This window comes from Halictus rubicundus, chromosome 17, assembly GCF_050948215.1.
Source record: "Halictus rubicundus isolate RS-2024b chromosome 17, iyHalRubi1_principal, whole genome shotgun sequence".
Lineage (NCBI taxonomy): Eukaryota > Metazoa > Arthropoda > Insecta > Hymenoptera > Halictidae > Halictus > Halictus rubicundus.
In genome coordinates, this window is record NC_135165.1 from 5,639,870 (window position 1) to 5,651,523 (window position 11,654).

General features: G+C 41.9%; 1 protein-coding gene across 1 annotated transcript; it reads right to left on the reverse strand.

Annotated features, from left to right (window-relative positions):
- Positions 1-2,959: 2,959 nt before the first annotated feature.
- LOC143362634 (uncharacterized) lies at positions 2,960-7,834 on the reverse strand. The gene is made up of 6 exons (XM_076802979.1): positions 5,234-7,834; positions 4,884-5,068; positions 3,767-4,325; positions 3,451-3,571; positions 3,132-3,304; positions 2,960-3,037 (listed from the first exon to the last, which is right to left on the reverse strand). The coding sequence occupies exons 1-6, from the start codon at positions 7,832-7,834 to the stop codon at positions 2,960-2,962; spliced, it is 3,717 nt and encodes a 1,238-aa protein (XP_076659094.1).
- Between the last annotated feature and the right edge of the window lie 3,820 nt (positions 7,835-11,654).

Genomic DNA, 11,654 nt, shown 5'->3' on the forward strand with positions numbered 1-11,654 from the left:
CCTTAGCACTCGAATGGCGACTGCAAGGCGCCACTAAAAATTGCTGTATCGTTATTCAAAATATTTTTTACATTATTAAATTTGTTTGTATTTAATAAATTACTAAACTTTTCAGTACTCTACGAGTAAATTGCACTCTTTTCCTATGTATAGTATGAAAAAATATATACAGAAAGGAAATATTCTAGGTAGGAAGAAATGTTTCGTTTTAGAGCTAAAATGGCTTCGAGTGCAAAGGGTTAAACCTATTAACTTCTTCAGGCACGAATTCATTAGAGTAGGAAGAAGAGATATATAATAATTTCTTGGTTGATTAAAACATTATGAGTGCTTTGATACGGCGAATTGTTTACATTTTTGTTGTTGACAGATTCTCTTATTTTCCAGCAAATTTTGATTTTGTTTTACTCCGAATAATTCGAATTCCAAAAGAAAACTAACGTACACATATGTGCCAGCATCCTTGAAAACGTTAAAAACTAACCAGGACCAGAGATAAAAATTCTCTTGGTTGACCAAATATTCTTTCCCGAACGAAATAGAGTGTAACCGACACAAATATTAAAAAATTATAAATAAAATCGTAAGAACTACGAGTCCAGTATTTACTGCAGCGAAAGTCGAAAGATTGAAATGCTCGTCCCGGTGAAATGTCCTCCCATCTTCAGTCTCATTTCCTGGGGCACCGTAAGGTTAATTTGATCTTTGAGACAAAACCCTAGGGGTCGCTCTTCGGGATGAATCTTCTGTCCCACGAGCGAACTTGAGAGGGTCTGTTCTCTTCCGTCGACACCCTTCTACCAACCACTTCCCGCCGAGTAAACAATAAAAAAAAGTTTCGACCACTGGGGACCAGCCTGCGGGACAAACATATTTTCGCGGTTCGTTTATTATTCGAATATCAACAACCGTGCTGCCGCCTCGGTTTTCACGGATGACGACGAGACGTCGAGGCGGCTGTGGTTACGGGTGGTTGCTGACGTTTAGAGGGTGGAAGATTGGCAGCGACTAGAGGAACTTGTGACTTCGATAATCCTATGGTTGGGAGGAGAGTTTGAACTATTCTTTTGCAAGAAGGCAATTCTAATAATATTTACAGGGCGCTAGGACACTTTTTATTAATCCCTTTTGGTGTCCATTAAAATGAGAAAGTATAGCTGCATACTGCTACACTACTCTCGACTTGGCGAAAATATTACAAGAAATATTTTTTTCAACCCCTGTTTTTCGTAAGCGATGCACACAATTTTTATTCCGCATAGAAATTCACAGTAATTATTACCTGTGCATTTATGATAAAAATGGATGGGTGCAATTTGTAACTGTGGAAAGATAGAAAGAATTTGAGAGTATCAACGTATTCTATACAACTTAATAAAACTACAAGAGGGAGAAACAAAATCCTATTCGGTTCCTATGTCCTGCAATTAATGCACATAATTTTTTTTAAGCAGCGTTCGAGGGTTAAAATCAATCAAATCGGAAAATTCACAGTGGTTATTACACTGCGAATTTCGTGCATTTATGATAAAAATGGATGGGTGCAATTTGTAACTGTGGAAAGATTGAAAGAATTTCAGAGTATCAACGTAATTTTTAGAACTTAATAAAACTGAAAGAGGGACAAACAAAATCCCATTCGGTTCCTATGTCCTGCAATTAATGCACATAATTTTTTTTTAAGCGGCGTACGTTAAAATCAATCAAATGGGAAAATTATCGCTACCAGACCATCGTCACCAGCGTCTTCCTCCGCCATCGACACCCGACACTCGATAACACTGCCGCGAACACCTCCGGACCTTATGCGAAGTCGCAAACAGGAATTGCACGTCCCCGGGAGTCGAAAGATGGTGAAAAGGTGCGCGGTTAGGCGCGAAAGGAAACGTAATGCGTTTAGAGGCTGCTGCCGGCTTTGTCAGCCGTGGCAATGTGTTTATTCCGTGGACAAACAGCAGTTGGTAGTGTATAGCTTTACGACGGACGTCTCGGGGATAATATATGGAAAGTATAAATCGAGATAGGGCCGAGTCGACGACGATCGCGACATCGTCGCGCCCTCTTCCACCGATTCCCGTATCCATGCCGATAGATTCACCTATCTGCGATCAGATTTGTACCCGGGAGGTCGGGGGTTATGTATATTCTGCCGTTGGTTAGGCGAGTATATACGTATTACCGTGTCCCGGAAGCGAGCCGCGTATGTCCTCGCTTTTCCTCCTCTCCGTATTGATTATGAAACGAAATACTTCGCGTTGACAGTGAAAAATGAAAACTGCTGACACCGTTCCCGCTGCAAAATAATCGATTAGGATCGCGAACGTGATGGCGTACACTCGTATCAGGCTCTAATCAAGTGAGCTTATTAAGCGGACCTCGAAAATAGCAGTCTGTTAATATGTTTCAGATTGACGAGCTGAGAGAGATTGAAACAGTTGTGGAACTTTTTAAGAGGTTCACTTTTTATGATATGGACCGTAAAACTTGTTGAAAAATGTTTTTACGGCATAAGTTTCAATGAGAACGGATAAGGAGTTCTATTCTAGTTGGAATAAAACTTACAAAATATGAGAGTAAAAATTTGTTGTAACTTTCACGGAATCCTTTTTAATAAATTTTTTGAATAGCTTAGACATTGTCACAAATACTGAACGCTTTGAATATTTATATAGACATAATTCATAGTTCAAAGATTCTTTGCGTGTCTCTTGTGAAATCAGTTTTAATAAACGTCCTAAAATTGAATTGCCTCCATGAAACATTATTAAACAGGCTTTAAAAAGATGTTTAAAATATTATTGTACACTTTAAGCACTTCCTTTCCAATTTTTCCCAGGAGAAATGTTCTTCTCGAAAACACATTGTCTTGTCACTTTGATTTTCAGGAAAATGTCAATTTCCAAAAGAAGATTAAAAGAGTCGAAACGAATGTGCGCTCGCTTCGGCGAGTCTCGAAAGATCAGTATTTCTCGTTTCGATTAATGGCGCGACGGTGATTGTGAAAGCAAGGATTGCGACCGGCCGGTACACGATCTACCTGTTGTAAGGATCTGCCGAAATGAGCTTAAACAAGGTTTTGCACAAAGTATGTTTATTTCACAAGTATCTTAAGTCGTTCGCGCTATTCGTACAACAACCGCATCCTTCCTTCTTGTGCTCGTTATATCGTTTTTCGACGTGGGCGGTCGCTTTTTCGGAGACCAATCGCGAGAGGCTTTGAGCCTCATATACGCCCTCGAAAAGGCGGCGAGGTAAGGGTAAGTGGCTACTTCTATTGCACCCTCTTCGTCGTCTACGTAGGACCCTTAACGGTCCGCGTTTGGTTCGCAGATGTTTTATGGTACGTCACGGCTATTGAGACCTTTAGCTAAAATACGACATCTCTAGTAAATTACCGAAAAACAGGAAGTTCCGCTAAATCTCAAAAATAGCCTAAAGTCACGTCCGCACCATAAACATAAACTGCGTCCCTGACTGGTCTACGGTACTCAGCTGCGGTCCTCATGGGCCGCAGTCCCTCGAATCCCTTACAACTCGGCCAGCCTGACAATTTAGCCGCCCCGGCTAAACACTGTAAAACAAATTTTGATTCGTATATTCTAAATACGAACGAAAACTATTTTCTAAACTTATTTTCTAGTAACTACTGTTCGTTAGTTTTTCTCCAGGGCCTCATATTTGCGGATGCCCAGGTACCTTTATACGGTCTCTGGCTATTTTGAAATCCTTCTACATCTGATACGACGTATCGGTCATTTCGTAGTACCTTGGTTATCTCATATGGGCCCTTGTACTTCGGTAATAATTTTTGGGATACTCCCGGGGTACTTTCGAAGTTTCTTAGCATAATGTAGTCTCCTGTTGTGTATGTATAGGGTGGCTTATGTTTTTTGTCGAAATATGCTTTATTATAATTTTGTGCTCTGATATTGTTCTCCGCTGCATTACGGCGGCATGCGTTTAGGTCTACCGGTTTTCTACTAGTCCACTCGTGGATATATCCTTTTAAATTGTCAGGGGTTTTGCCCCTCTGATCCACGCCGAATAGTAACTTAGAAGGGGTTTCGGAAACAGATTTACTTATGGTGTTGTTCAAAGCGTACTCGATATCTTCCAGGACTTCATACCACCGTTTCCCCGGACAATTTTCTGTCAGCTTTGCAAGTGACGGACCCAACACCCGATTTACCCTCTCCACTTGCCCGTTTGCTTGTGGAGAGGCAGTAGCTACCTTTGCATGCCTGATATTGTTTTTATTCATAAAATCTTCAAAGTCCTTGGAAGTAAAACAACTGCCGCGATCGGATACCATCGTTTCGGGTATGCTATAGTGCGAAAAATACGTTTTCAGGCATGCAATGGCTTCTTTTGTCGCAGTTGATTTGGTCGCATACAATTTAACATATTTCGTAAACGCGTCTACAACTAAAAATACGTATTTTTTCACGGCGGTGCCTTTATCTACGGGGCCATAATGGTCAATGTGGAGTGTTTTGAACGGGACGGTTCCTTTCGGTATGTTATGTAAAGTGGCTTCAATTTTTCCTGTGTGTGGTGAACAAGCTATACATTTAAAACAATTTTTTATGTGTTCGGTTATCTTCTGTTTCATGTTTGGAAACCAGTAATTTTGCAGCATTGTGGAACATACTTTATCCGCCCCTAGGTGCCCCATCTCATCATGATATTTGTAGATCGCATGGCTTTCCATAATCTTAGGGATATAAAACAATAAATTTTCTTTCTGCTTCCGATACAGCAAACCGTTACGCATTTCAAAAAATCGATCTTCCCGATGCTCTAATTCTTTTCGTAGTTTCGAAATTTCTAAGTCTCTATTTTGCATTAATGCTAGGTCACGTTCGAAGGAATTTTTTTCTAACATTAGGATGTTCGTAGATCGGCTCAACGCATCCGCGTGCATCATACGTATTCCCGGCCTATGCTCTATTTCAAAATCGTAATTTTGTAGTTCTAGTGCCCACCTGGCGATACGTGGATTTATTTCTTTTTTGTTTAGCGTTAGCCGAAGAGAATTGCAGTCTGTTAGAATCTTAAACTTAATGCCCTGTAAGTAAATTCGAAATCGTTTTAGTGCATAAATTATGGCCAGCACCTCGAGCTCAAAACTGTGGTATTTGCTTTCGACTTCCGTGGTTCGTTTTGAAAAGTAGAAGACGGGGTGAAATTTCAGGTCATTTTTTTTTTGCATGAGGATTGCACCAAATCCTACCGCGCTGGCGTCACAATGGAGTTCAGTCTCGTCTTTAGGATTATAAACGGCTAACACCGGTGAATCGGTTAATTTTCTTTTTAAGTTATTGAAAGCTTGCAGTTCTTCTTCTTCAAATTTGAATTTTGAGTCTTTCTTTAGCAGACTGTATAAAGGTTTAGCAATAAGGGCAAACTGCTCGATAAATTTACGGAAGTAAGAGCAAAGCCCTAGAAAACTTTGTACTTCCCTGACGCCTCGCGGGATGGGGAAATTCTCAACGGCCTGTATCCCAGTTTTTGGTGGACTTAAACCTTTTTCAGTTATAAGATATCCTAAATACTCGATTTCATTATATAGAAATTTACATTTGTCTAATCTCATTTCCATTTTGTTATCTACCAACAATGTGAAAACGCGGTTTAGAATTTGTAGATGGTGCTCTATTGTTTGTGTGGCTATCAATATATCGTCCATATAGACAACCACATCTCCTGATCTAATTAGTTCTGAAAAGACATCATTGACGAATCTCTGAAATCGGGATGGTGCAGTTTTCAATCCGAAAGGCATTCTTAGGTATTCAAATTGACCTAACGGGGTAACGAAAGAGGTGTATTTAAAGGAATCCTTTGCCATGTGAACATGAAAGAACCCATCCTTTAAATCAATTAAGCTAAAATATTTTTTTCCTCCGACAATGTCCAAGTGATCCTCGATCAGCGGTAGGGGGTAGTTGTCTCGAACGAGGATTTTGTTCAATTCTCTAAAGTCCACGCACATACGTAATTCGCCGTTTTTTTTCTTTACTAAAACAATTGGTGACGCATATTCCGAATCGCTCGGCCTAATAATATCTTTTTCCAAAAGACTGTCTAAAATTAGTTGTAATTTTTCCTTTTCCGCATAAGAAATTCGTCGAGGTGTGGTACTAAATGATTTTTCATTACTTAAAGTTAGTTTCAACTCGGCATTTACTGCGGGTAGCTCGGGTCGTTTCTGGTTCAAATACGCGTTTGTAAACATTTCTTTAAGTTTTACTTTGTCAACTGGCATTATTTTTTCATTTATGTTTAACTCATCCGCGGGATTAAAATCGTCTGAATCTAACATTATGTTGAGAATCTCTAGCTGGCTAATAGGGTCCCTTTTCGTCTGTACTATGTTCATTGCGAATAATCGCAACGCATCACGACCCAGAACTACCGGAGTGTACATTGTTTGATCGGGCACTACCAACAGGGTCATGGTTTCTTTAGCATCTTTCGACAATTCAACTGAAGCCTCTACTGTACCCAACAAACCAAGAGGAGACTTATTGATTCCTACTAAACGCACGCCATTACTATTTTGGATATTTTCTATTCTACCCGGTACATACGATCGTTTTATGAAACTGACAGGACTACCGCTATCAATCAAAGTATACAATATCATACATTTCTCATTCATTACGTACTGTACATTCTTGTGGTAGTCGTCTTCCTCCGGGATTTCCATTTCCGTGTAGGTGACCTGTCTCTTGGGTACCCGCGTGACGTTTTTCTTGGGACAGTTTGGTAGCAGGTGGCCCATTTCTCCGCAGCCGAAACAGCTACCCTTTTCCCTCGCAGGTAGTCGGCAGTCCGCTGCACGATGCCCTACTCGGTTGCAGTTATAACAACGGCTACCTGACGGCGATCCCCTGGTTGTATTTGGGCCTTGCTGATTCTTCTCGGCCGTTGACCTGGTATAGTTCCTCGATCCATTGGGAAGCGAAATTCTTCTGAGAGCTTTCAGCATGTGCGAGGATGTTTTGAATTCGCACATCCTCGCCTGATTTTGTATACCGTTGTCAGGTATACCATCTATTAAATACTCCACTAGTTCGTCCTCTGGTACGGGCACTTTGTTAGCTAGCACTATTTTCTCATGATAGTAGTGCTCGAATGGCTCAGTGTTTCTCCACTTTCTACTCTCGAATTTCTTTTTTAGCTCCACTTTGGTTTCCCGGTTCCCAAACATACTCTCCATTCTATATAGGAGCATGTCTGTGGGGAGTTCTAAATGCTCACTCCTTGAGTGGAACCAATTCAGGGCTCTCCCTTTCAATTTTTGTCCCAATAATAGCCTGGTCGCATTTTCGTCCAATTCGTAGGTGGTGGAGAGTATTTCAAGCTGTTTCGACCAGTTCTTGAAATTCTGTTCTTCCCCGCTGAAGTCGCTGATCAGCTCCCCGATTGACCTGATGTTCGTATTTGTTGTTGAACTGGCCGTCGAGCTGGGCGAGTTCCTGAGGAGCTCGTTTTCCCTTCGCAATAGCTCGATCTCCCTTGCCATCAGCTCCCTTTCTCGCTCCAACAGCTCCGTCACCTTTCTTGACATCTCGTCTGGGTGCCACGACGGTGCATCTACACGCAGAATGCTGTTGTTAAGTGGTGTGTTGTCTTCTTCGACATTGCCTTCTTGCTCTGTCTCTCCAGCCGACGTTTCATTTTCCCAAGCCCTGTTCGGGAAATTTTCGTCCAGCCTCTGGATCAGCTCTGCCTTATTTCCCGATGTAGGGAGACCATGACGACGTAATATTTCCTTTAACTGAGGAACGAGGATCTCCCGCTGCACCTTTCCTGATAGTTGAGACATTTTCCCCCTTTTTTTTTTTTTTTTTTTCTCACAAGAGGGTCACTTTGAAAGTTACCAAATAACCTACACACGCAGGATTGTCACACAGAATTGTTACACAGAATTGTCACACAGAATTGTCACACAAAATTGTCACACAGAATTGTCACAGAGAATTTCACATAGGTTTCACTCAGAATGTCTTGGTTGTCGTTAGCCGAACGTAAATTTGAATCACTAAGAATATTTCTGTTCACAATCCCACTTCTGAATTTGTAAGGATCTGCCGAAATGAGCTTAAACAAGGTTTTGCACAAAGTATGTTTATTTCACAAGTATCTTAAGTCGTTCGCGCTATTCGTACAACAACCGCATCCTTCCTTCTTGTGCTCGTTATATCGTTTTTCGACGTGGGCGGTCGCTTTTTCGGAGACCAATCGCGAGAGGCTTTGAGCCTCATATACGCCCTCGAAAAGGCGGCGAGGTAAGGGTAAGTGGCTACTTCTATTGCACCCTCTTCGTCGTCTACGTAGGACCCTTAACGGTCCGCGTTTGGTTCGCAGATGTTTTATGGTACGTCACGGCTATTGAGACCTTTAGCTAAAATACGACATCTCTAGTAAATTACCGAAAAACAGGAAGTTCCGCTAAATCTCAAAAATAGCCTAAAGTCACGTCCGCACCATAAACATAAACTGCGTCCCTGACTGGTCTACGGTACTCAGCTGCGGTCCTCATGGGCCGCAGTCCCTCGAATCCCTTACACTGTGTCCTTCGTGTCTGCCGTTAGGGTAATTAAATTATCGGTGCTTGATATATCTTCCTTTCCCGACACATTCGACGATGGCCGGGGCCGAAGTTCGCTCGAGTGCTTTCACTGGGACGTTCTGCCGGTTTCCTGCTTTGAAACGTGTCAATTTTCAAATCGATCGCCGCCGAGTGCCCTTAAACGATCTAATGAAACTAATTCCTTGATTGCCGTCTGACGCAATATCCGTTCGTTAACGGCCGTCCCCCGAATCACTATGTTCCGAGGATTTTCAATCGTTCGTGCCCGCGCAAAAGTGCTACGTGCTTGCTCAGCGTCCCGTGTCCGTGCCCCCGGACTCTGCTCCTTGATTTCGTCGCGCCCGCACCCGCTTTAGCTGCGCAAAGAAGCAAACTTTTAATTAAACTATTAATTACGATGCTGTTCCAATGCCCCCCCCCCCCCGCGACAATCAGATTAACCGTCCCGAGGATTTCGCTGACCCGTTCTCGCGCGCTGCGCTCTTTGCATCGACCATTATTTTTCGAAAAATTTCTTTCCCCGCACCGAGCTGCGGAAATATTCCTTCGCGAGATGTAAAGTGCATGCTTCGTGTACCGGATTGTTTGCTCGTTAACGCGATTTTTTAGTATCACATTGCATCAGAGGGGAGATTAAAAATGTTTGTTCCATGATAATCTCAAAGGATCTCAACGAATTTCTAGCATCGTTAAAACTGTACAGAGACTGGAAGAATTTGAGAACATTGCTACACTGTTTTCGACTCGTTGAAAATTATTAGTAGCGGAAATTCAGTTTTACGTCGTTTCTGTGTCTCACAATTGTCTGCAGTCTAATCGTAAAGTAGTCCAGAAATTGCAGATTTATTAGAAGAGAGATACAAAAATCAAGGAATCGAACAGTCTTCTGTATAGATTTCACGTCGCAGTAGCTATCATAAGCCGGTCTAAACTGGTAGTTGTATATTAATGTATTGTTCATTGGTTTGTGTTGTGTCAGTGCAAAACGTGTTCAGACAGCGAGCGTATTAAAGATTCTGAATGCTTCGAGTCTCTGCCAAATTCTGGACTAAATTCCAAAGGTGTGCAGGATCTACGAATTTAGGAAACGACCGGAGTTAAGCAGGGTACGCATCGATGAAATCGTCTATTTGATTTTTGTGCGGACTTTGTATCGTCGGCGGAGGATCGTCGACTCCGAGAAAGCCGATAAGATCCGATTGAGAGCCGCTTCGATTCCAAGATACACGAATAAAACGCACGAATTCGGTTCGAGGAGTATTCCGTAAAGGAGGGCCGGAACATGGCCGATTTACAACCGGGCGGTACTTTTCACAGGGATCGTAAAGAAAGGACGGCCTGGAATCGGTACATGATTAAGAAAAGCCCCCGAGTGTATTCAGTTCTTCCTGTCGCCGGCGCGTTGTGCATCTCTCCCGGGGCCCCGTTCGTTTGTATGCAGGGGACCCGTGTCCTTGACGACTTCGATGTATGACTGGGCATTGTTAGCGGTGTCTCATCAGTTGTATGTGAAATTCACGCGAAAGTATGATCTTTAAGTGCTGCGGTCGCTCGTAAAATTGCCAGGGCCTCGCCCCGAACCACATACCTCTTCTTCCCCCGGCCGTGGCCGACTCGTGATCGAAATAATCGATTTTTTCTGCAACCTCGAATTGCTAACCAAACGCCGGAATATCTATTGGCGATTCGCAAATATCTTTTAACATTCAAAACCCAGCGATCGAAAGAGTCGCGGGAACTTTTCGATAGGTTATATCGAATCAATCAAAATTAATGGTTTCTAATTGTTTCTAATATGAAATATAGCTGAATATCTTGAACCACAAGAACGTGGCAGCCATTTGCCCACAGTCATTTTTGCAGAATACACATTTTCTTAACCCTTTGCACTCGAGTGGTGACCGTGAAGCACCACTAGAAATTGTTGTGGCATTATTTCAAAGAAATTACAACAAATATTACAATGTATTTGTTACATTACAAAATTTGTATTTAACAGATTACTAAACATTTAAATATTATATGTGGAAATCGGATCAGTTTCGCATGAATAAAATGAAAATATTCTAAGACGGAAGAGAAAAATTTAGTTTTAGAATGAAAATAGCGCCGAGTGCAAAGGGTTAATTTTGATATTACACCAGATAAAAGAGGCCCTGACCAAGCCGATTTTAGAAGAATCAATTTTGAAAAAGATATTCGAAACAAAATTCTGCTTTGTAGAGGGTACTAGACTTAAGAATGTTACTGCAAAATTTTATACAACTTGGGCCAGCAGTCTTTCGAATATTTCTACTTTTGATTCTTGATGTATTGAATAATGTCTCTTCAACACGTTGACTGCCATGTCACCCATATGTGGGTGACGGAATTATCCGTCCAGGTTTTAAAATGAATTTTGACATTAATATATCCAGTGTACCAAATTTGATTAGGATCTGTAAAATACAAGAAAGTCGGAGGACCACTCAATATCATACATTAAATTTTTTCAATTTTTATTTCATCAAAGAACTTACTTTGATTTCATGGAATTTTTGAGGTTTCCAGTTTGGCAGTGAAAGTGTTAATGCATCTTTGCAGTCTCACTAAATTTTTATTTCAATTTTAAGAAGGTGTTTGTCCACACCGTTGGTAGAAGTGGCGTCGAAGAAATCCTACAAAACAGTTGCATAACCTTTGCGATCCCAGTGTCCAAGAGTTCCTGAAAAGGTGGTTGGAGAGAAAACAACATTCCGATGATGGGTCGACTTTCCAGTTAATCTGCGGCCAGGTGATCATACCAGCCGAGAGTTAATCGGACTCGGGCTAGACCGGGCGCAATCCTGAATCCTGATCCGGCATTTCGAATGATTTGCATCGTTAAAATGGCGGCGATGGTACCGCGGTATTGGCGCACGGTATCACGAAATCTGCGCCGAAAGCACGAAAAGGTGACGAGGTCTACGTGCCTCGGACCTTCGGCTTGTCCGCATTTGGGAGTCGTTAGTAGGATCTCCTGGAGGAGGGTCCTCCTGGATCCTCTTTCTCTCTCGGCAGTTGCAAGCGAAGG

Coding starts and splice junctions, on each gene's coding strand:
- LOC143362634 (XM_076802979.1), bottom strand. CDS start 7,834: ATGTCTCAACTATCAGGAAAGGTGCAGCGGGAGATCCTCGTTCCTCAG. Junction 4,326..4,883: donor CGATCTACGAACATCCTAAT/GTTAGAAAAAAA, acceptor TTCGCACTATAG/CATACCCGAAACGATGGTAT. Junction 3,305..3,450: donor GGACGCAGTTTATGTTTATG/GTGCGGACGTGA, acceptor CGGACCGTTAAG/GGTCCTACGTAGACGACGAA.